General features: G+C 42.5%; 7 protein-coding genes across 7 annotated transcripts; 5 read left to right on the top strand and 2 right to left on the bottom strand.

The window, feature by feature from the left end:
* Positions 1-2,244: 2,244 nt before the first annotated feature.
* EAF01_006338 (uncharacterized protein) lies at positions 2,245-2,731 on the top strand (the record flags this gene model as incomplete). Its single annotated transcript, XM_038914592.1, has 3 exons — positions 2,245-2,332; positions 2,389-2,498; positions 2,633-2,731. 3 exons carry the CDS (start codon positions 2,245-2,247, stop codon positions 2,729-2,731), a joined length of 297 nt encoding a protein of 98 aa, XP_038769547.1.
* Positions 2,732-3,382: 651 nt separating this feature from the next.
* Positions 3,383-8,131, top strand: EAF01_006337 (uncharacterized protein; the record flags this gene model as incomplete). The annotated part of the gene is made up of 2 exons (XM_038914591.1): positions 3,383-3,593; positions 3,645-8,131. 2 exons carry the CDS (start codon positions 3,383-3,385, stop codon positions 8,129-8,131), a joined length of 4,698 nt encoding a protein of 1,565 aa, XP_038769546.1.
* Positions 8,132-8,604: 473 nt separating this feature from the next.
* On the top strand, positions 8,605-9,862 carry EAF01_006336 (uncharacterized protein; the record flags this gene model as incomplete). The annotated part of the gene is made up of 5 exons (XM_038914590.1): positions 8,605-8,683; positions 8,790-8,830; positions 9,056-9,316; positions 9,431-9,565; positions 9,632-9,862. 5 exons carry the CDS (start codon positions 8,605-8,607, stop codon positions 9,860-9,862), a joined length of 747 nt encoding a protein of 248 aa, XP_038769545.1.
* Positions 9,863-10,456: 594 nt separating this feature from the next.
* Positions 10,457-11,555, bottom strand: EAF01_006335 (uncharacterized protein; the record flags this gene model as incomplete). Its single annotated transcript, XM_038914589.1, has 4 exons — positions 10,457-11,073; positions 11,208-11,298; positions 11,356-11,441; positions 11,495-11,555. The coding sequence occupies 4 exons, from the start codon at positions 11,553-11,555 to the stop codon at positions 10,457-10,459; spliced, it is 855 nt and encodes a 284-aa protein (XP_038769544.1).
* A 1,283-nt stretch (positions 11,556-12,838) lies between these two features.
* EAF01_006334 (uncharacterized protein) lies at positions 12,839-17,073 on the top strand (the record flags this gene model as incomplete). Its single annotated transcript, XM_038914588.1, has 6 exons — positions 12,839-13,425; positions 13,613-15,152; positions 15,204-15,268; positions 15,383-15,533; positions 15,607-15,891; positions 15,946-17,073. 6 exons carry the CDS (start codon positions 12,839-12,841, stop codon positions 17,071-17,073), a joined length of 3,756 nt encoding a protein of 1,251 aa, XP_038769543.1.
* A 434-nt stretch (positions 17,074-17,507) lies between these two features.
* EAF01_006333 (uncharacterized protein) lies at positions 17,508-18,760 on the top strand. The gene is made up of 3 exons (XM_038914587.1): positions 17,508-17,692; positions 17,761-18,074; positions 18,225-18,760. The coding sequence occupies exons 1-3, from the start codon at positions 17,646-17,648 to the stop codon at positions 18,620-18,622; spliced, it is 759 nt and encodes a 252-aa protein (XP_038769542.1). The 5' UTR covers positions 17,508-17,645; the 3' UTR covers positions 18,623-18,760.
* A 107-nt stretch (positions 18,761-18,867) lies between these two features.
* EAF01_006332 (uncharacterized protein) lies at positions 18,868-20,012 on the bottom strand (the record flags this gene model as incomplete). The annotated part of the gene is made up of 7 exons (XM_038914586.1): positions 18,868-19,132; positions 19,194-19,203; positions 19,255-19,303; positions 19,378-19,703; positions 19,760-19,770; positions 19,826-19,938; positions 19,998-20,012. The coding sequence occupies 7 exons, from the start codon at positions 20,010-20,012 to the stop codon at positions 18,868-18,870; spliced, it is 789 nt and encodes a 262-aa protein (XP_038769541.1).
* Positions 20,013-20,024: the final 12 nt, after the last annotated feature.

Below are 20,024 nucleotides of genomic sequence, written 5' to 3'. Positions count from 1 at the left end.
CCTATGACCAGTATTTAAAGGCTGGAACTTTCTGAGTTGTCATAATGAAGAAATCCAGGATTCAGGAGAGATTCATGGTAAAATCTTATCATGTTGATATTGACTGGTTGATCACGGTGTGGTTCGTCAGGAAGAAAAAGAAAGCATACTGTATATCGGTGAAGTTCATCGGATAAACAACCACGCGTAGAAGGAAAGGTTTCATACGCTTGTTTCCTTTCGTCCAACCGGTTCCCCCGCTAAATGTCATCGCCAACACAATATCCGTTCTACCTTCTCACCATCCCCCCGAGCTACCCTCAGCCACTTATTAATAAGTATCTAGCTATAGGTAGGTACCTAGGTAGATTGCCCAGGTAATTGATGATTGATTCTCAACTCCGTTTGATAGCCACGTTCTATGTTACACTATATCATCACTATCTGTTAACTTGTGCATCTCTCACACTCGCTCGACTGGCTGACTTGCAACGCATGGCGAACAGACATCTAGAATAGAAACTATCCGAACGTTCTTGCCATATTCATCTTGTCCTAGTTTGTTTCAATAGTAAAAGAAATGCTGGTTCAGTTAAGTCTGTAAAGATGCCGCTTTTCAACGCAGACTCCTCAAAGTCGAAACGTATGGCTTACAGGACTCCATTTGACTTTAGGTGAAGAGGCTGGGAAATGAGAAAGATGCAACTTTCCACAAAACGGCCGTTACGCTGAAGGGTACGAGGTCTGATTATTAATTACCTAGTAGTTATTAAGGTGGTTAATGTTTTCTTATTGTCCAATCATTTAGTTGGAAGATGAAATATTGAAGCATTGTAATGTCGTCGTTTCTCTCTTCTCATGGTACAAGAGTACTTGGGGGTAATTGTATGTATGCTGTTGAGTGCCACAGAAACCTTTCGAATGGGTGATTCATTTCGCTGCTTGAAGTCCGCATGGAGATGATATACTGCTATGCGGGTTGGAATCGAAGATCATATAAAACAAGATAAACCCTATAAAATGTCTCTTCCCATCTCATCCATGGAAACACTTCTGGGAATGAACAATTCATTGAGTTGTCGTTCATCAGATTATAGTTGGTATGTCATGTCATGTCAGAGACTTTTTGACATTGTGATGTGGCACTCATGCAAGACATCGTCTCTAATCCCAAACTCTCAGTGAATGCACACATCATTAGTCAATGCATTGATCTACATTGCGTTGAAAATAGTAGTTGTCGCCCTTGCTTGTGTCTTCGCCGATGTTTTCAAAAAGATTGTTGTAAAATCTGTCGGTCTCATAATCCTTGATGGCTGTGTTGCTTTCCTCCAGCTTTTCGGAAATGAGATCCGATAGTTTAGATAGGTATTACTGACTGGTTGGTTGGATCGTTCGGAAAATAAATTCGCAAGCTTAAACTTGAGTTGGCGCGGCTGGGGCTTCTTGGAAAGTCGAGATTGATTTTGGTGCCGGCCAGAGCTGGTCTGTATGTGAGATTATTCTCTTCTCCCTTCCTACATAGAAGGCATAGAAGTCCCAACTTCCTATGTCTTCAAACCTTTGGAACTTGGCAGACAACAAAGCACAATGTGCTTGATAGATGTGGTCGATGTGGCTGGCGATAGGGCTTCATTTGAGGTTCATTCAATGTTGGCAGGAAAAGAAAGGAACCGTATCAGCAAACCCCTCCCCTATCCTTCGTCATAGTGATACAATTTTGAAAAGAAACTTTCTCGGTGAACCTTTACAAGAATATGCACATTGCGTTCTCGAAGCTTCCTGCCCTACGATTGATCGTCCATAGAGGGGTAGATGAAAAGCCAATCAATCATATATCCAATGAAGTAAGTGGAGAGGGTTTCCAATGCTCTTTCACAGTTTTGCGATTCCTTGGAGTTGGTACGATCTCTTACCTGACTCTTTCTCTGAAAAAATAGCGGGTACCTTACATACTAGGTAGGTATTGATGTTAAGTGACGTCTGTTTCTATGATATGGTGGTGTTTTGATAGCAAGGCAAGGCAAGGCAAGGCAAGGCAATCAATCTAGTTGGTGTTTGGCAAAAGCTTTCATTATGACGTATTGCTCGAATCTCCAACACCTACCTACCTATTTTATAGTCGACTTGATATCCCGCATCGACTTTGGATCTCTCATACTTTGCAACTTTCAAATCAATCATTCATATAATAAACGCCTCACACTATCTATACTTTCTCTCAATCCACATCAAAATCAAAATCAAATCAATCAATCAGCCAAAATGAGCTCCAACGTCGATCAAAAGCTCCACGAGAACCACGAGAGATTCCACGAGGGAAAGGAGAACAGCCATCAATCACTCGACTCCAGTAAGATTTATTGGTCTCTTGAAGTTTGAAGTATTACGAGCTAATCAAACGAACAGAGGATGAGAGATCCATTGCAAACAAGTTGGCTCGTGAGGAGCAACGTGAGAACGAACCTGAGGAGATGAGCAAGGAAGACAGAGCCGCAAAGGAAGATGCTACCCTCCCAGTAAGTTATAACCTGTTCATCCACACACATTGTTGCACAATAAAACCTTGCTCCACACTACGTCCTATGTCAGATTTGGTGGCATGTTTGGATGTTCATACTATCAGAGACTGTGCTAACAATTGTGCTCCCAGGCCAAGATGCACGGCAATGAGCCAAGCAGAGGTGCCACAATCGATCAACAATTGAGAGAAGAAGAGGAGGCTGAGTTGAAGAGAAAGGGAAAGGCTTAAATGGAAGACATACCAAATGGATGTGTTACAAGCAAGTAGATGAATTTATACCCACCAGTATAATCATGGGATAGTAGGTTATTTGAACAACCTATCGTTGGAGTTATGAAATGAGTTGGGAAACTCACTGTACTTTATAAATGCCATTATCGGCGACGAGACATGATACTATAATCAATGACCTTTTATCACTTCATCTGATGATTTGACCCTGTGCAAAAGGATGTAACAACAGAACGTGATAGAAAAGTTTCTGACTGTAGGAGAATCATTTTTTAATCTGTTATGATTAGTATTCAAAAATGATGGCGAAATGTTCTTTCGGGACATCGAACGATGCTCTTGTTGATGATTTCATGGTGATGATTCAATTGTACCAGGTAGCATCCACTTATTAGGTAGTTGGCTATCAGATAATGACCGCCCTGTCGCTTAGTAATCACCTCCATTCGTAAACCATATGGGAATCGACAACTACAAATGCTTTGCGCCAACTACAACCATTCTACAATTATTTGGAGGATATGATTCGCTGCCATATCTAATACTGTTGTCGTACTACAGCTTCTGGAAGCTTTACTTCGTTGTTTCAATAACCAAGAACAGCAATATCCATGACTTCAGGCGGATGAACTTCTGCTCATCACAACCATGGGTCAAGGTTTCTCCCTCACAACGCTCTCGGCGGGCTCTGCTGGTATTGATGTACCAGAACTCTCGGACTTGGTTTACGAAAAGTCTATGGGAACGGCTCGATTTATGAAAAGTATTCGCGCTCGGAGCCAAGATGGGGTTGTACTTGTCAAGGTTGTCGTCAAGCCTTATGCCATGGATCTCAAGAAGTATAGGAAGAAGATAGTCCGTGAGTTGTATATATGGATTTCTTTTTATGGAATCTAATTTATTTGCATAGGTGAACGAAAAGCCCTGGCTGATGTCCCAAATGCGCTCCACTATCAACGTATCGCGGAGACCGAAACGAATGGTTATCTTGTTCGACAATATTTATATAGCTCACTATACGATCGCATGAGTACAAGACCTTTCCTGGAAGACATCGAGAAGAAATGGCTTGCGTTTCAGCTTCTATGCGCCGTCCGTGATTGTCATGCTAGAGATGTGTTCCATGGAGATATCAAGACGGAGAATACATTAGTCACCTCGTGGAATTGGTTATATCTATCTGATTTCTCTTCTTCTTTTAAGCCAACAAATTTACCGGAAGATAACCCTGCGGATTTCTCCTATTATTTCGATACTGCTGGACGCAGAACATGCTATCTAGCTCCGGAACGATTTTTGGCGACAGGAGAAACACCCGATCCCAAAGCACCAATAACTTGGGCTATGGATGTCTTTAGTGTTGGTTGCGTGATAGCGGAACTTTTTACAGAAGCTCCCATTTTCACATTGAGTCAATTGTATCAATATCGCAGAGGAGAGTACGATCCAGTTACCTCGTTGCTCAATCGTATAACAGATAAAGATGTGCGAGAAATGGTGTCGCATATGATACAATTGAGTCCTGAATCTAGGTATTCAGCAGAAGAATATTTGCAATTTTGGAGGAAGAAGGTGTTTCCAGATTACTTTTACAGTTTTTTACATCAATACATGGGTTTAATTACCGATCCGTCATCTGGAAGAGCGCCAATATCTGGGTCATCAGCAAATCTTGGTGAGGCCGATGAACGTATTGATCGTATCTACTACGACTTTGATAAGATTTCTTACTTCTTAGGTTATGAAAATGAAAAGCCAACACCAGCTCGCAAGAGTATTTCTACAGGAACAGGCTTACAACCAATTCCTGTACATCTCAACATACCAAACAATGAGCATTTTGCTTCTGCTCTTGGCAGACGACCTATAGATGATGGGACTTTGATTTTTTTAACATTAGTTGTATCATCAATGCGAAATACTGCGAGAGCGACTGCAAAGATTCGAGCTTGCGATATATTACTAGCTTTTGCCGAAAGATTGACCGATGAAGCAAAACTCGACCGAGTTCTACCATATGTTATGACTTTACTCACGGATAAATCGGAGCTTGTGAAAGTAACAGCTATTCGAACAATAACTCAACTTTTGGCTCTTGTTACAGTCGTCTCACCTATAAATGCACATGTATTCCCAGAATACATCTTGCCACGGATGCAAATATTTCTCCCCGGTTCATCTACAGAACCAGGACCTTTAGTAAGGGCGACCTATGCAGCATGCATAGGAAGCCTTGCCAGTTCTGCTTCTAAGTGTCTCGATATGGTTGCGACTTTGAGGTCCGATGGTTCACTTCCTCCTTCAGATCCAGATGCGGACGATGCTAATAGCAAGGATGCTCCATTTCAAGGACTATTTGACACAGCTCGAGATGAGCTTATTGAAGTCTTTGAAGGACATACAAAGGCTTTGATTACGGATAGCGATTCCGCTGTCAAGAGAGCTTTTCTAGGATCTGTGCCAGAGTTATGTATGTTTTTCGGCACAGCAGACTCGAATGACATTATTTTGAGTCACCTAAATACCTACTTGAATGACCGAAATTGGATGTTGAAGTGTGCATTCTTCGAGACCATTGTTGGGGTTGCAACTTTCTTAGGCGGTATCAGCCTTGAAGAATTCATACTCCCTTTAATGGTTCAAGCTCTGACGGATCCTGAAGATTTTGTAGTAAGGAGTGTCCTTCACTCATTTGCTGATATGGCACAGTTGGGTTTGTTCCAACGATCAAAGATTTGGGAAATGGTAGATGTGGTCAGTCGCTTCACAATGCATCCTAACATTTGGATCAGAGAGGCAGCAGTGAATTTTATTTCATCAGCAACTATTTTTTTGTCCAGTGCAGATATTTTATGCATCATCTTACCACTCGTCCGTCCATATCTCAAGACAGGGGTTAATGATTACTCGGAAGTCACATTACTTGATGCTTTGAAAAAACCACTATCGAGGGCAGTCCTTGATATGTCTGTCAATTGGGCTAACAAAGTGGATAGAGGAATATTTTGGAAACCTGTGAATCAATTACGAACATTCTCTTTCAATTCAAGCAGCTTTGTACCCACTGTCTCATCTAAAGAGTCTGGTCATCATGCTTTATCCAGAATACCAAAGAATGAAGAAGATGAACAATGGCTGGCAAAACTTCGAAACATAGGAATGAGTCATGAAGATGAAGCAAAGTTGGTCGCTCTGAGAGAGTATATATGGCGCCTTGCACCTTCAAAAGCCAGAGAAGGTCCAACACATCCAACCTATCTCAACAACGTCATCAATCTCCGAAGCTTGAATATTACACCACAAACAGTGATGTTTGATGAACAGATCACAGAGGAACCACCTCGCAAAATCAATAACGGATCAGAGATCAATGGAGAGCAACATTCTATCGCCGACGCGTTACTTGATGCTTCCATGACTATTGATGATTCAATCGCTAAAAGGAAACGCTCTGCATTAAATAACCATAGATCGAAAACTGGCTTACCAATTACTACTAATGGATTAGAGCCACACTCTCCAACTTCATCACCTGCATTCTTGTCCCCTACGGATACCTCGACTCCAAGGTCATCCATGACACCACGAAAAGGATCTCTAGTCCGTCCTGGAAGTTCAGACACAACAGCTCAGATGAGCGACGATGGAACAGCGTCACTACTGGGCGCTATGTCTATTGAATCAGGAGATACTATTCGTGGCATCCGTCATAAGTCTTCAGCCATGACTTTGATGAATCGCAAGGAGCCAGGGAAAAGCGTTCCCGAGACAAGTACTACCTCAACAAATGCTTTTGGCAAGGTTGAAGGACCCTTCTCACAACCACTTCAACCTTTGTCAATTAATTTGACAAAAGATCAAGATGCTTCTGCGAACAATGAAATACGATTCAGAGCGGCTCATACTTACTCAGGTAACGATCCAAACATACTCAAAATGCTAGATGCTATGTATGTGGATAATTACCCCAATGATATCGCCGAATTTGGACCTATGATTGCTCCTTCGAGTCGACGCCGAGCTATTAACAGGAATAGTAATCAAGCTGGGGATAAACCATGGAGACCCGAAGGTAGTCTTGTGGCTACTTTTGCTGAACATATCGGACCAATACATCATATTGCTGTTGCTCCAGATCATGTATTCTTTCTCACAGGTGGAGATGATGGCTGCGTAAAAGTGTGGGATACTGGTAGACTCGAACGAAATATCGCTCATCGATCCAGACAAACACACAAACATGCAGATGATGCCAAGGTTACTGCGTTATGCTTTGTGGAACATACACATTCGTTCGTGAGCTGTGGGAGTGATGGAAGCATCAATGTAGTCAAAGTTGATTTCATCCAAAGTGGTGGGGTGGGAAGATATAGTAAACTTCGCCTCTTACGTGAATACAAGCTACCAAAAGACGAATTTGCTATATGGGCAGAGCATTTCAAATTAGAGACGAATTCGATTTTACTTATCGCTACGAATCGTTCAAGAGTATTGGCTATTGATCTAAGAGCCATGACAATTCTCTATATTCTAGAAAATCCTGTTCACCATGGCACTCCAACCTGTTTCTGTGTCGATAAAAAACGTAATTGGTTATTACTAGGAACTTCACATGGTATCTTGGATCTATGGGATTTGCGTTTCAAGGTCCGTTTGAAGGCTTGGGGTGTTCCAGGATCCACATCAATTTACAGAATTCGAATCCATCCTACTAGAGGTCGAGGTAGATGGGTGTGTGTTGCTGGTGGTAGTGGACAAGGAGAAATTACCGTCTGGGATGTTGAAAAGACACAATGTCGAGAAGTTTATCGATCTGGATCAAGTCGAGAGGCACCAAAGAATTATGAACCTTGGCCTGTTGATGAAGACCGTCCAGAAGGTATGCTCGGTCGCTTTGCAGGGGCGCTCGAACCAACAGGCAGTGTCTCAAATTATGGTATTCGTGCTATGATTGCTGGTACTGATGCTAATGATGATAATCGTGATGGCAAATATGGTTTTGTCATTACTGGTGGCTCAGACCGTAAGATTCGATTCTGGGATCTTTCACGCGTAGAAAGTTCAATGGTTATGAGTGGTTTAGAGACTGATGAGCTCAAACCATCATATACTTCCTCACATCCCACACCAATACTTACATTGAACCACGAGCGAGTACCTAGACAAACCCCAACGGCTCCTAATGCTGGGACAAGAGATAGAGGCAATGATGGAGGTAGATCTGAAGCAAGCAGTAGAGGAAATGGAAAGGCGCCAAGGAGTACAATCATTTCATTGCAAGGGCATCAACTATTGAGGGCGCATTTGGATTCAATTTTGGATGTAGCGTTGTTAGAGAGTCCCTATGGAATGGTGGTTAGTGTTGATAGAGGAGGAGTTATCTTTGTCTTCCAGTAAGTCAGGATGTTCATGAAAATATATGAAGGAGAGGAGTTATTGGAATGGAAACGGTAGTGAACACAACTATGGAATAAGGATGGGAATCGGGGTTATTGTATTTTTGAGATGTATGATATACATAGATTGAGCAATAGGCTCTTGCCCTTATTAGAAAATAACTAGTAATAAGTCATTATAATATTATTTACCTGTATCGGTATTCATCTTATATATTTCAGATGAAAATGGTTACTTGTGTGTACCTAATAGGATGACTCTCCAAAAGGCTAATAATTAAAACTCGGTTAGCGATAGCGCAAAATCAAAGCTTAGCTTACCAAAATAATTTCTAGATTGCGAGCATCATGATATCAGCCTTGCGACCCATTCACGCACCTCACGACCTTACGACCTTCATACATATCCTCACATCTCTTGGTATCCCGCCAACAGAACAACTCATTAACTAATTTCGAAACTTTCAATCAAACATGCGTCTCACGGCCGACTTAATCCAATCCTCTCTTTCCTATCTCAATCCGCTCAAGGAACGCGAATTAGATCTTCGAGGTGCGTTGTAAATCTTTGATTTTCCTGTTAAGAACGGAGGGGAGGCTCCCTATACTACACTTTTGAAAAGAGCTGAGTTGATACTGGTTTGGTTGGTGGTTTGCAGGTCATAAGATTCCGGCGGTGGAAAACTTGGGGGTTGCTGGGGTGAGTTTTATTCTTTTCCTTCTTTTTCTTGTTTTTTGGGATTGGGGAGTTTGGTTGTTTGGTGCCTGTTGGTTTAGGGTTGGGAGGGGAGAGTGGTAGGGAAAGAGCAAGGTCAAGGAGAATTGGAAGGATGGTGGAAGAAGACGACTTCTTGTTCTTTACCTTTGCCTTTTCTTAATTTACAAGCTTCACATACCCGCAAGATAAAATACTAACAAGAACTAGCCACATGACGCAATCGATTTCACAGACAATGATATCCAACTACTCAGCAACTTCCCACTCAGTCCACGTTTAAGAACGCTTCTCCTCGCTCGCAATCGCGTCTCCAGTATCTCGCCTACATTGGCGAATTCATTACCAAACTTGACCACCTTGGTTTTGACGAGTAATAATGTAGCTGAATTGGCGGACTTGGATGGATTGGCTGGGTGTGCAAGGTTGACGAGTTTGGTTTTGATGGAGAATCCGGTGACTAGGAAAGAGGTGCGTTGTCTTCTGTTCTGTTTTGTATTGGTGAGAATGAGGGGATTGGTTTGATTTTGTTTGGAAGATGAACTAGGAAGTTGGATGAAGCTAATTGATGAATGCGGATAATAGCATTACAGAGAATGGATTCTCTTCCGATGTCCTAATGTGCGATTTTTGGATTACAAGAAAGTCAAAGCTGTAGAGCGGGAAAGAGCTCGAGAGTTATTCGGTACTTCTGCAGAACCATCTGCTCTTGCATCAAAGGTAAGCTTACAATCTTCTTGGTCTTCTTCTCTCCTCAGCGCTATACTAATATATCTATTTTTATAGATCATGGGCATTAAATCTCACACATTCGATACATCCAGCATCACCAATGGCGCATCCACATCCTCAACTTCCAAGTCTTACCGCGTCAAGCTTACCGATTCCGAACGAAAGAAGGTCGAGGAATTAATCAAGAATGCAAAGAGTCTACGGGAGATTATTAAATTGGAGAAGGAGTTGAATGAAGGAAGAGTTCCGGCGGCTGCGCAAGGCGATGATCCAATGGAAGAATAAAGACAGAAAGTGAAAAGAAGAGAGTAGAGGAATGAATTGCATGTCAGTGCTATGAGCGAGGGGTCATAATAAATGCGTACCTACCTACCTAGTTAAAGCGCTTGAAGTCCAGTCCCCTTGGGATGAAAGGATATGAGAGGATATGAATAGGATGATATAAATCATGATATATCGAAAGGAAAGAGAAAAAGTACTTCATATCGGTTGCATATTGTTGGGCGTTTTGGGTGAGATGGTGTTGCTGATGTATGTAAGTGGTGGAATGCAATGAATGGATAGCATACCATAGCACAGCATAGCATTCTGTTCTCCACAGGAGGAAATTTCACGGATTTGCAAAGAAGTTTCGATTTACATTGTTTATGTGGTTCCCTTGTTTTTGTTTTTAAATTTGTAAACCAACGCAATGTGATATCTATAATACATACTCCCATACCCGCGCACTCAACCAGATATACCTCGTCCTGTCTGCAGTACAACTTCTTCTCCTTCCCGCGTTCATCTCGTTTCAACTCCATCCCCAGCACAACAAACTCAACAAGAAGAAATACACGTGAAATCCAAAAACCACAACCCACATCATGTACTAACAGACTAACTCATCTCAACATCATCATCTTCTTCCTCATCATGATCGTCGCTATTAGCTTGACTCTCCATGCGCAATTGCGCATTGGGATCTTCGTCTTCGGTGGCGGTGCTGACTCTTCGCTGTTCTTGCTGTTTTTGGAGTTTGTTGGCGGGAGTGAAGCCGTTGGTGGGGGTGAAACCGTTGGGGATGGTGATGGGGTGGGCGGGGGTGGTGACTATGGGGGAGTTGTTTTGGGTTTGGGGTTGAGATTGAGATGGAGGTTGGGCTTGAGGTTGGGCTTGAGGGTGGGGTTGGATTTGGTTGAGAGCTGGTGTGGAAGTAGATGCGGATGCGGGGCCCGAAGCGGAGTCTTCTAGTAGGCCGGAGACGGAAACGCGGGGAGGTGCGGTGTCGAGGAGGGGGGATTGAGGGAAGGAGTTGGGGTTTGGGGTTGTGGCTGAGGGACCGGCGTGCGAGGTGGAGGATTGGGGAAAGGGAGGGTTGGTGGCGGGGACAGTAGATTTGGCTTTGGCGAGGTTGTTGGCCATGTGGGCGTTGGCTTTGACGAGTTTGAGGGGGACGGTCTTGGGGACCATGTCGCTGAGAAATTCGAGGTTGTCGATGTGGGAGACGGCGGAGGCTGGGGGAGTTAGTGGGGTGATGGAGAGGGAGTGGAGGATGGGCTTTCGGAAGATATGGAGGATTGATGATAGGCATTGAGTTTGTTGAGGGTTGAGAATCTTGACGAGACAGTCGAAGAGAGGGGAGACTTACATAGATCACGGTATTGAATGTTACGACGAGGTTTGCGCTCAGACTTGACAACATTATGACCTGATTCGGCCATGTATTGAATGAACATTTCCTTGAGTATATACTTAGCTTTTGTATGAAGATTATCAGATGGAGAGTGATGACATACCGTGGCTAGAGTGATAACAAATGCGGCATTGTTGGAACACATGTTTATGTCTTGATCAGTCCCGATTATCTTCTTGATGCGTGATACTGGCGAATGTCAGTTGGCGAAGAGGGCAATTTAGGGATGTTATGAAACTTACAAGGTAATTGAGTTGTTCCTGTTACCTCTTGAGGAGGAACTGCGGAGTGGTTGGAAGGCATTGTAAAATCTGGGCTTGAAGAATGGTTTGGTTGAAAATGATTACTGAGAAGTTATATCTGTAGAAGACTTAGTTATGTAGATTTCGAAGTAATAAACCTGACCTATAGAAACATCACATGTTGATTTTGAAAGAGAACGTGCAGTATCTTTGTATAATTAAGCTTGGTATCACATCACTCAATAAACGCAAACCAAACACTTGTAGGTGATGATATTCTCAGTGCAGATAACATATAAAAACATGATCACATGTCCATTGAAAAGGGGGAGAGTCCAACACACACAGTTATGATAGTGGTCTTTTTTGAAGCAAAGTAGATTCAACTCGAATCAATTGGACAGTATTTTCAAACAGTGGTGATATACACATAAGACCTCTGCAATATCCCGAGTTTATAGATTTCGCATACTTTCTCAAGGAGGACGTCAGGAGTGTCATCCTCTACATGAGAAATTCCAACCATTCATGGATAAAGAACAATACGTCGCGTACCTTTTTAGAAATATGATGAACTTGGATTTATTTGAAGATGTCGAGAAGTATGTACCCCAGTTGAGTGTATACAGGATTTAGGAAGCCAATTAACAAGAAATAGCTCTCTCGCGTTCGAGAAGTGAATACATAAATGTTCTCTATGGTTAACCGTAGTATTCTATCCACATCACGTGACTATCAAATGCCACTCATTGTCAAAGAATGAATGAATGAATGAATGCTTCTAGGCCCTAGTAGAGCTCAAGATTCTAATAAGTTGTGTTCGTACTTACTACAAACAATGATCTATTAAAGGGTGTATAGTTACTCCATTGTCACGAAGAAAGATGGTAAACCTTTGTTTTCAACGTTCCCCTCACTAAAAACCCAGGTACCTGTTGTTCATTACCATGCAGCTGCCACTAGTAAATAGTCATGACGCTGGCATTTTAGACTAATAAGTAAACAAAGGCAACTTTAGCACATCTATTCGGCCTATCACTAGATTCCGCATCTAGTAACTTCCAACCCCTGGAAAATATGACTAGTAAAGAGCTTACAAGTCAAAGATTGAGTCTTGAAGTTGCCAATCAAGGTTTGGCTTAGAGCAGCTATCTTTTTAGGGCTTTCTAAGATGCAGTTTCCCCTCCAGATACTCTCTCTGGTCAGTGCCGTGGGTTCCTTCTTTAAATGTGTTGTTTATGAGTGCTTCTTAGACTCATTCCTCTTCGAATCTTTCCAAATCGTTACATCAAATCTTTCTTTTTTGCTTCGTCAACATTTTTGGGCATCCCACCTCTATTTACAATGGCTCCCATTGCTCCAGGTGATCTGAACTATTTCACATGTACTTTGGGCGAAGCCAGTAGTAGGAGATTAACCCCGGTCGATGAATATGACACGATCAATGAACTCCTCGATCACCATGCTGAGAAGTATGGAGATCAATTAGCTATAGCGATCCCTGAAGAAATCGTCAATAGAAAGGATTCTGAAGGGAATTCATTTGCTGGATCATCTTATGGTACCGAACGAGTATTGAATGGTCAGGGAGCATCTTCGTCTTCTAGTAATGGAAGAAAAGAAACAAGACATGCCTCACCAGAAAGGAATCCAACACGAGTTTTGAATGGCAATGGAGTCCATGTCGCTGGTGCTGAAGCGGCCCCTACAGAATGGAAAGTCCATCTTTATAATTTCCAAGAACTTCGAGATTGTTCATTGAAATTGTCCCACAAATTAGCATCTTCCGAGGAGCTTTTTCCATCTGATAATGTAACCGCAAGAGATTCGACACGCACCAAGTGTGTCGGTCTCATGGGTAAAAGCGATTTTGCCTTTCTATTCAGTTGGTTGGCATTAATGCGATTGGGGGTATCCGTCATGGTCATGGTGTAAGTTGCAAATATTTCCAGTCTTGAGCACCGTTTTTTTTGAGCAGGGTATTTTGTAGTAGCGTGCATTGAAAGTTCAGTATTGAAAGGCAGTTCAAATTTCTCAAGAATCCCTAAAGAATCGAACCACCAAACATTGAATTGGATCTAGGAACTCATATCATCCGCTTATACTGACACAATATAGGCCATCACTCAGCTCAGAAGCTGTTCGGCATCTTTGTAAACAATGTGATATTGATATTGTATTTTACGACGTTGACCTCCTACAACAATATGCGGAAATCCAGAAACTCGAAAATATCTCACGCAGCACTCCACTTCAGATGCGGGGGTATTCAAGGAAATCTACCATGGAATTAATATCACATCCCGAAAGAATTCCATCACATATTCCATCGTACAAGGTCACGGGTAAAACCCCAGCTTACAATCATCATACCTCTGGCACCTCTGGCCTTCCGAAGCCTGTTCCCTACACTCACCATGTTGCATGCGGAGTTTTGCCAATTCTGGATGGTCGAGGAACATTGTCCTTTACCACAACACCTTTATACACCGGCGGCATTGCAGATTGTTTGCGTGCTTGGACTAGTCTATCAATAATCTGTCTTGCCCCTGATGGTCAGCACCCACTCACTTCGGAGACAATCATTAATTGTTTCTCGCAAATCAAAGAGAAGTATGAATCATCTATACGTAGAGTGCATAAATTCGGAACGCGACCTAGGTCAAAATCGCTCACGCTTAGATTGGCCAATCAAATTCCAAAGTCAATATATTTCTCTTGTGTCCCGACTATAGCGCAAATGCTTTCTACGACATCTAGAGGACTTGAATTCCTTCGTTCGATGGATATTGTAGGTGTAGGCGGCGCTAGTTTATCAGAAGAAGACGGAAAACTGCTTGTCTCTGAAGGAATAAATCTCGTTTCTCGTTATGGTAGTGCAGAGTGTTCATTTCTTCTCTCGACCCACCGAGACTACAAAACCGACAAAGAGTGGCAATATTTCAGAGCCGTGGAAGGTGTTGATTCTCTCAAATTTGAGCCACTAAATGATGGTTCTAATAGATATGAATTGGTGGTCATGAGTGACTGGCCACAATTTCCAAAGGCCAATCGAGAGGATGGATGTTTCGCAACAAGTGATCTATTTGAGCCACATCATTCTATAGAGAATGCATGGAAACATGTCGGTAGAGGTGATGCCCAAATCACTCTTTCGACTGGAAAGAAATTCGATCCCATTTACACGGAAGAAGCATTGAAGAGGTTTCCCGATATAAAAGATGCATTTGTCTTCGGAAATGGACAAATGTACCCCGGAGTAATAATCATCAAGTCCTCAAACGCTACAAGTAACTTCACCGATGATGAATTCAGGGACATGATTTGGCCATATGTTAAGGATGTAAACAAAACGGTTCCACCCCATGCAAAAATCTACAAAGACATGTTAGTCCTAAAGCCACATACCGATTCATTGGAAAAAACTGCAAAAGGAACCACAAAGAGGCAAAGTGCCAACATGCACTATGAACCCGACATCAAAAGTGCTTATGATGGCGATGCGTCAGCGTTCAACAGTGAAGTCTCATTAGAAAGTGTTATGGAAGTTGTCAAAACAGCCATTGGCGCTCCGATAGACCTGCAATATGACTCCAACTTTCGGGCTCATCACATCGATTCTGTTCAGGCGACGCGGATTCGATCGCATCTCAATTTGGTGACTAAAAGCTATTCTTCAACTTAATAACCTGTGCTAATGAATCTGCAGGCTTTCCTTCGCGGGTCTAAACCCTTTCCTTGGAACTTAGTCTATCAATGTGGTAGTGTCACAGGGTAAGTACTCAATCATGAATGATACCAGGCACTGATTCTGTCAAATTCCCTTCCCACATATTATCTTTTGTAGAGTCTATCTGTTGCACCCAGAAAACTGACAGCATGAATTAGGCTTACCGAATACATCAAAGCCTCTCAGAATGGATCTATTCCCGAGAATGAGAAGGATGAAGTGCATCAGATGAACAGCATGGTTGAACAGTATAGTAGATCGTTCAAGGACGAAACAAAATCATGTAACACGCCTGAAGAGGAAACCATAGTAAGTATTTAAGCAATTGGTGTAATTGGCATACCCAATGCCTCTTAAAAGAATATTCTAATGAATAATACAGATTGTAACTGGAGTCACCGGTACTCTTGGTATGAACATAGTCGAATTGTTGCGATTTATGACTACAAGTCATGAGGCACTTCGGATCGTTTGCTTCGTTCGAGCCAAAAATGACGAAGAAGCACGTGAGAGAGTAGAATGGGCGTTGCAGTCTCATTATCCCGAAAACTTGGAATTCAATGCCCCAAATATCGAGTGCAGAGCTGTGAAATTAGATCAAAATGAGTTAGGCCTTTCAAGAGATGTATTGAAAGATCTTCGTCAAAATGCTACCACAATCATTCATGTAATTTTCCCCAGTTAACAATCATGATTGATACATACTGATGCTAGATTACAGGCAGCCTGGGAGGTTAATTTCTCCATTCCCTTGAAAGATTTCACCGAGCAATTTCAAGGACTTCGCAACTTGATAGATTTCTCCCTGTCTGGGGAAGCACCGAAACATCTCGTCTTCTGTTCATCTACTGCAAGCGTGGCTAACACTAAAATCGAAGAGAACGAGGACAAGGAGAAAGACAACGACGAGGAGGACTTCAAAATTATAGAAAGCATAAATCGCAATCCTTTGGATGCCGGTCCGTTGGGTTACTCGAAGAGCAAGTGGGTTGCTGAAGCGATCTGCTCTTCAGCCTGTCAAATGACAAGAGCAAATATTAGTATTGTGAGAATTGGTCAATTATCAGGCAACACTTTCAATGGAAGCTGGAACGAAAAAGAAGCATGGCCACTAATGCTAAGCACCGGCGGCCCTGAGTGTCTAAATTCTCTACCTGAACTCGACATCCCACTTTCCTGGCTTCCAGTCAATACAGCAGCTGCAGCTGTGATTGAAATTGCTTGTCAAAAGATTTCTTGGAAGCCTCTACAACCACGCCCATCCTCACATGAAGCAAGTGTCTTTCATCTAGTGAATAATTCGACGGACATAACATGGAGGCACTTGTTAAAATGGATCGGTCACGAGGGCAAAACTGAGGAATTTGAAAAATGGCTGCAACGTGCTAAATCGCCAAGTCCCGTGGGATTGAAAGAAAATCACCCGGCTAGATCATTACTTGGCTTTTGGAAAGACATGGAAAAGCAGAGTAAGGAGGACTCTACGAGAAAGGCAACATTTGGTCTTCTAAGAACAAGACAGGTTTCTGAGACCATGCGTGACTTCACTGATATTGATGAGGAGTATGTGAAAACTATTTGGGGATGGGTTCAAGCTGTTGCACGAAAGTGGGCAGATGAGAACAATGGTGAACCAAAGAAGAAAGCTTCCTCATTAAAAACAGAAGAATCTTCGAGAGCGGAATCGCCTGTGGGATCGGAAGCATCTCTGGTAAAGGATTCGGCAGCATCTATGAAATCGGATGATGATGAAGGTGTTAGTGGAATTAATGTTACTTCAAAGAAAGATGTACGCGTTTCTATGGACTCGTCTTTGGGATCGGATTCGAATGTTCCTCGGAAAAAGTAGGATTAGTTACTGGTCATGGTGGATTTCTCCCCTTATATTCGTAGTAAGTATGTTATGGATATGGCTTAACTCAAGGGTGTTCCGTAGTATGAGTCGATTGTAAGGTAATCATTACATCTAGGTATTATTAAAAGCGTATTATTTACCAATAAAAAGCAATGCTAGATTCTTTATTCATTCGCTCCTTAACATAAAAATAAAGTTGTTGCCGATGACAATATCCATGAGTACTCTTGTTGTCTTTCATGAATCAGGAGGCATGATGGTGAATACCCAAGTGCTCGAGTTGAATATCGAGTTGATCTTCCACGGAGAGATGTGTCTTGGCAGTATTTATTCGTATACCCATTGATGATTCTTAAATCAGAATTTAGTCACTAAATATTCTAATTACTTTCCCAATAATCATAATTGTGGTCGAAGACGTGAAGCTGGCGAGAAACATTTGCTCCAAATGCCTTAGGCACAAACTTCTGTCGCAAGGCACCAAATGATAACCTAAGCTAAGCTCCAACATGAAGCTCTTCTCAATCTCACCACCCTCATCACAAATTATTTAAAAACTCACCACCATGTCTACCACCAACGCACCCAGTGGCTCACCCCCACCAAATGCTACGTACGTGTCATTGCACCCCGACACGTCCTAGCCCTCCTCCCCCAAAACCCCCTCACTAACAAATCTAGACTCTACGTCAACAATCTCGAAGAATCGATCAAGCCGGCCGCGCTCATCGAAGCCCTCACGGAACTCTTCTCCGAATACGGTACCATTTTGGAAATCATCGCAAAGACGAATTTGAAGGCCAAGGGTCAGGCATTCATCGTTTTTGAAGATGTAGAGAGTGCGACCAAGGCGATTGAGGATATTCAGGGTTTTGAGCTCTTTGGAAAGGAAATGCGTATTGCGTATGCGAAGACCAGGAGTGATGCCAGTGTGAAGAGGGAGGGGGGACATGAGGAATTGGAGGTTCATAAGAGGAGGAGGTTGGCGGAGAAGGGTGAGTTTTTTTTTGTTTTTTGTTTTTTTTGTCGTGGCCTTTCCTTGCGATTGTGGGATGGATATACAGTGCGGGATTGAATATATATGCGGATGCTCTGTGATCTATAACATAACGACATAGCTAACGAGCTTTATTCTCCCTATACAGAAAGAAAAAAGGCCGCCGAACTTACACTTCGTCCTACAACCGGTCCTCCACTTGCCAACCCAGCAGATCTCGCTGCACGACCCATCAAAGCTACTCGTGGCGCTGGACTCAAATCTTCCAATCCTGCTGCGGCGGCCGTCGTACCGGATGAATATTTACCTCCTAACAAGATTCTCTTTGTGCAGAATCTTCCCGAAGAATATGATGTTGATATGTTGACGAGTATCTTTGGACGATTTGAAGGCTTTAGAGAAGTAAGATTGGTGCCGGGAAGAAAGGGTATTGCATTCGTGGAGTATGAGACTGAGTCGGGAAGTATTGGTGCTAAGGAAAATACGGCGGGTATGGCTTTGGGAGATGAGCAAAAGGTTATCAAGGTCACTTATCAAAGACAGTAAGTTGTGAAGGGGCGTTTCTACATGACGGTATCATGAGGAGTTTTCAGATTGCGTGCCCGTTTGTATGGAAGGTCATTGCAACAATGAATGAAATGCTTCAGAGATTGCTTCGCTCGGATGAGTAAAGCTAAATAGAGAAAACAATGCTCAATCTTAATTATAGTATTCGCTAATGCTACATGATATTTATTCGAGTTGATAACCCGAATAGTGAAACTTACAAGTAAAATGGCATTCGTGAAGCATCAGAAAATGATATCCGCATCTTCCTCATCACCTAGAATATCTCCAGTATGGGAAGGATTCTCCTTATCACTACTGCCTTCAGCCTTCTCCTTCTCTGCTGCCGCTTCTTTCTTTGCCTTCATCTCTGCATCTTGAGCAGCTGTATCCCTCTGCTTCTTGTTTTGAACTTTCTTCAATCGGAAGAATTCTTCTCTGTCCAATTCATCAAGCTCTGAGTTGATGTATTTGATGGTGTTTTCTGTACGTGGAATAATCACATGTTCACTGTTATTTGGTTAGTATAACTTAATGGAGGGTGTTGTGATGTAATGATAGAAAGACTAACATTGCGTTTACTATATCAAATTAGTCCATGTTACGTTCTTCAAAGCTAGATTCAAACTTACCTCTCCTGTTCACAACCTTGATAACCTCATCCAAAATAACAAAAGCAGTCTAATCACAGCATATCAGCCCTATTCAACGCATCTCCTTTCTCCTGGTTCGGGTCGATCATATTCTAAACATACCTGCAAACTGGCTAATTCCACCAATGTCTCCACAGCTCTCGCATAAGTCTCCCTACATCTTTGTACCTGTTGACCACCCTTTCCTAAACCCGTCAAGCCAAAATCATTATTGCCTTCCGTTGTATAGCTTTCAAAAGCCGGCAAGAATACACCAGATACATTCTCTTGTTTCGTCCGTACACGGAACCGTGCCGACTTCGCGGATTCTTGTACTTGGTAACCAATATCCCCTCCTACCGCATAGGTTACTTCTGCTAGAGAAAAGGCGGCTATCTGCATTACTCGACCCATCTTTCGTTTGGCTTCATCGATTCGGCGGGTAATTTCTAGAGTAAAGTTAGGAATCTTGGAGCGAGTACTAGCAACATGGCAGGAGAAATACCTCGGAAACGCCTGCGCAATAAAAATTAGTATGGTAGGGAGCTTGTTGGGTTGGGGGTGTACATACTTAGTTAAAGCTTCACTCTTTCTCTTTAATAAATCATGACCAGTTTGCGCTCCCTTCAACTTTGACTTCATCAGTCCCAAGGACTGTCGTGTTGGGAAAACGGCCTCTCGATTCTATATCATGTTAGTTATGAAGTGATATAAATCCATTAGAATTGTTTGCTTTGTCTTACCCCAGCTCCAGACATTTTGATAGCTTT

The sequence above is a fragment of the Botrytis porri genome, assembly GCF_014898465.1.
Source record: "Botrytis porri strain MUCL 3234 chromosome Unknown BPOR_008, whole genome shotgun sequence".
Taxonomy (NCBI): domain Eukaryota; kingdom Fungi; phylum Ascomycota; class Leotiomycetes; order Helotiales; family Sclerotiniaceae; genus Botrytis; species Botrytis porri.
The sequence above is the reverse complement of the archived record's forward strand: the minus strand, read 5'-3'. Positions and strand labels throughout refer to the sequence as shown.

Bases quoted from the DNA above. Each gene is read 5' to 3' on its own strand.
- EAF01_006333 (XM_038914587.1), top strand. From the start codon at position 17,646: ATGTCTACCACCAACGCACCCAGTGGCTCACCCCCACCAAATGCTAC. The intron at 17,693-17,760 runs GTACGTGTCATT...TAACAAATCTAG, and splicing joins TCACCCCCACCAAATGCTAC to ACTCTACGTCAACAATCTCG. The intron at 18,075-18,224 runs GTGAGTTTTTTT...CTCCCTATACAG, and splicing joins GAGGAGGTTGGCGGAGAAGG to AAAGAAAAAAGGCCGCCGAA.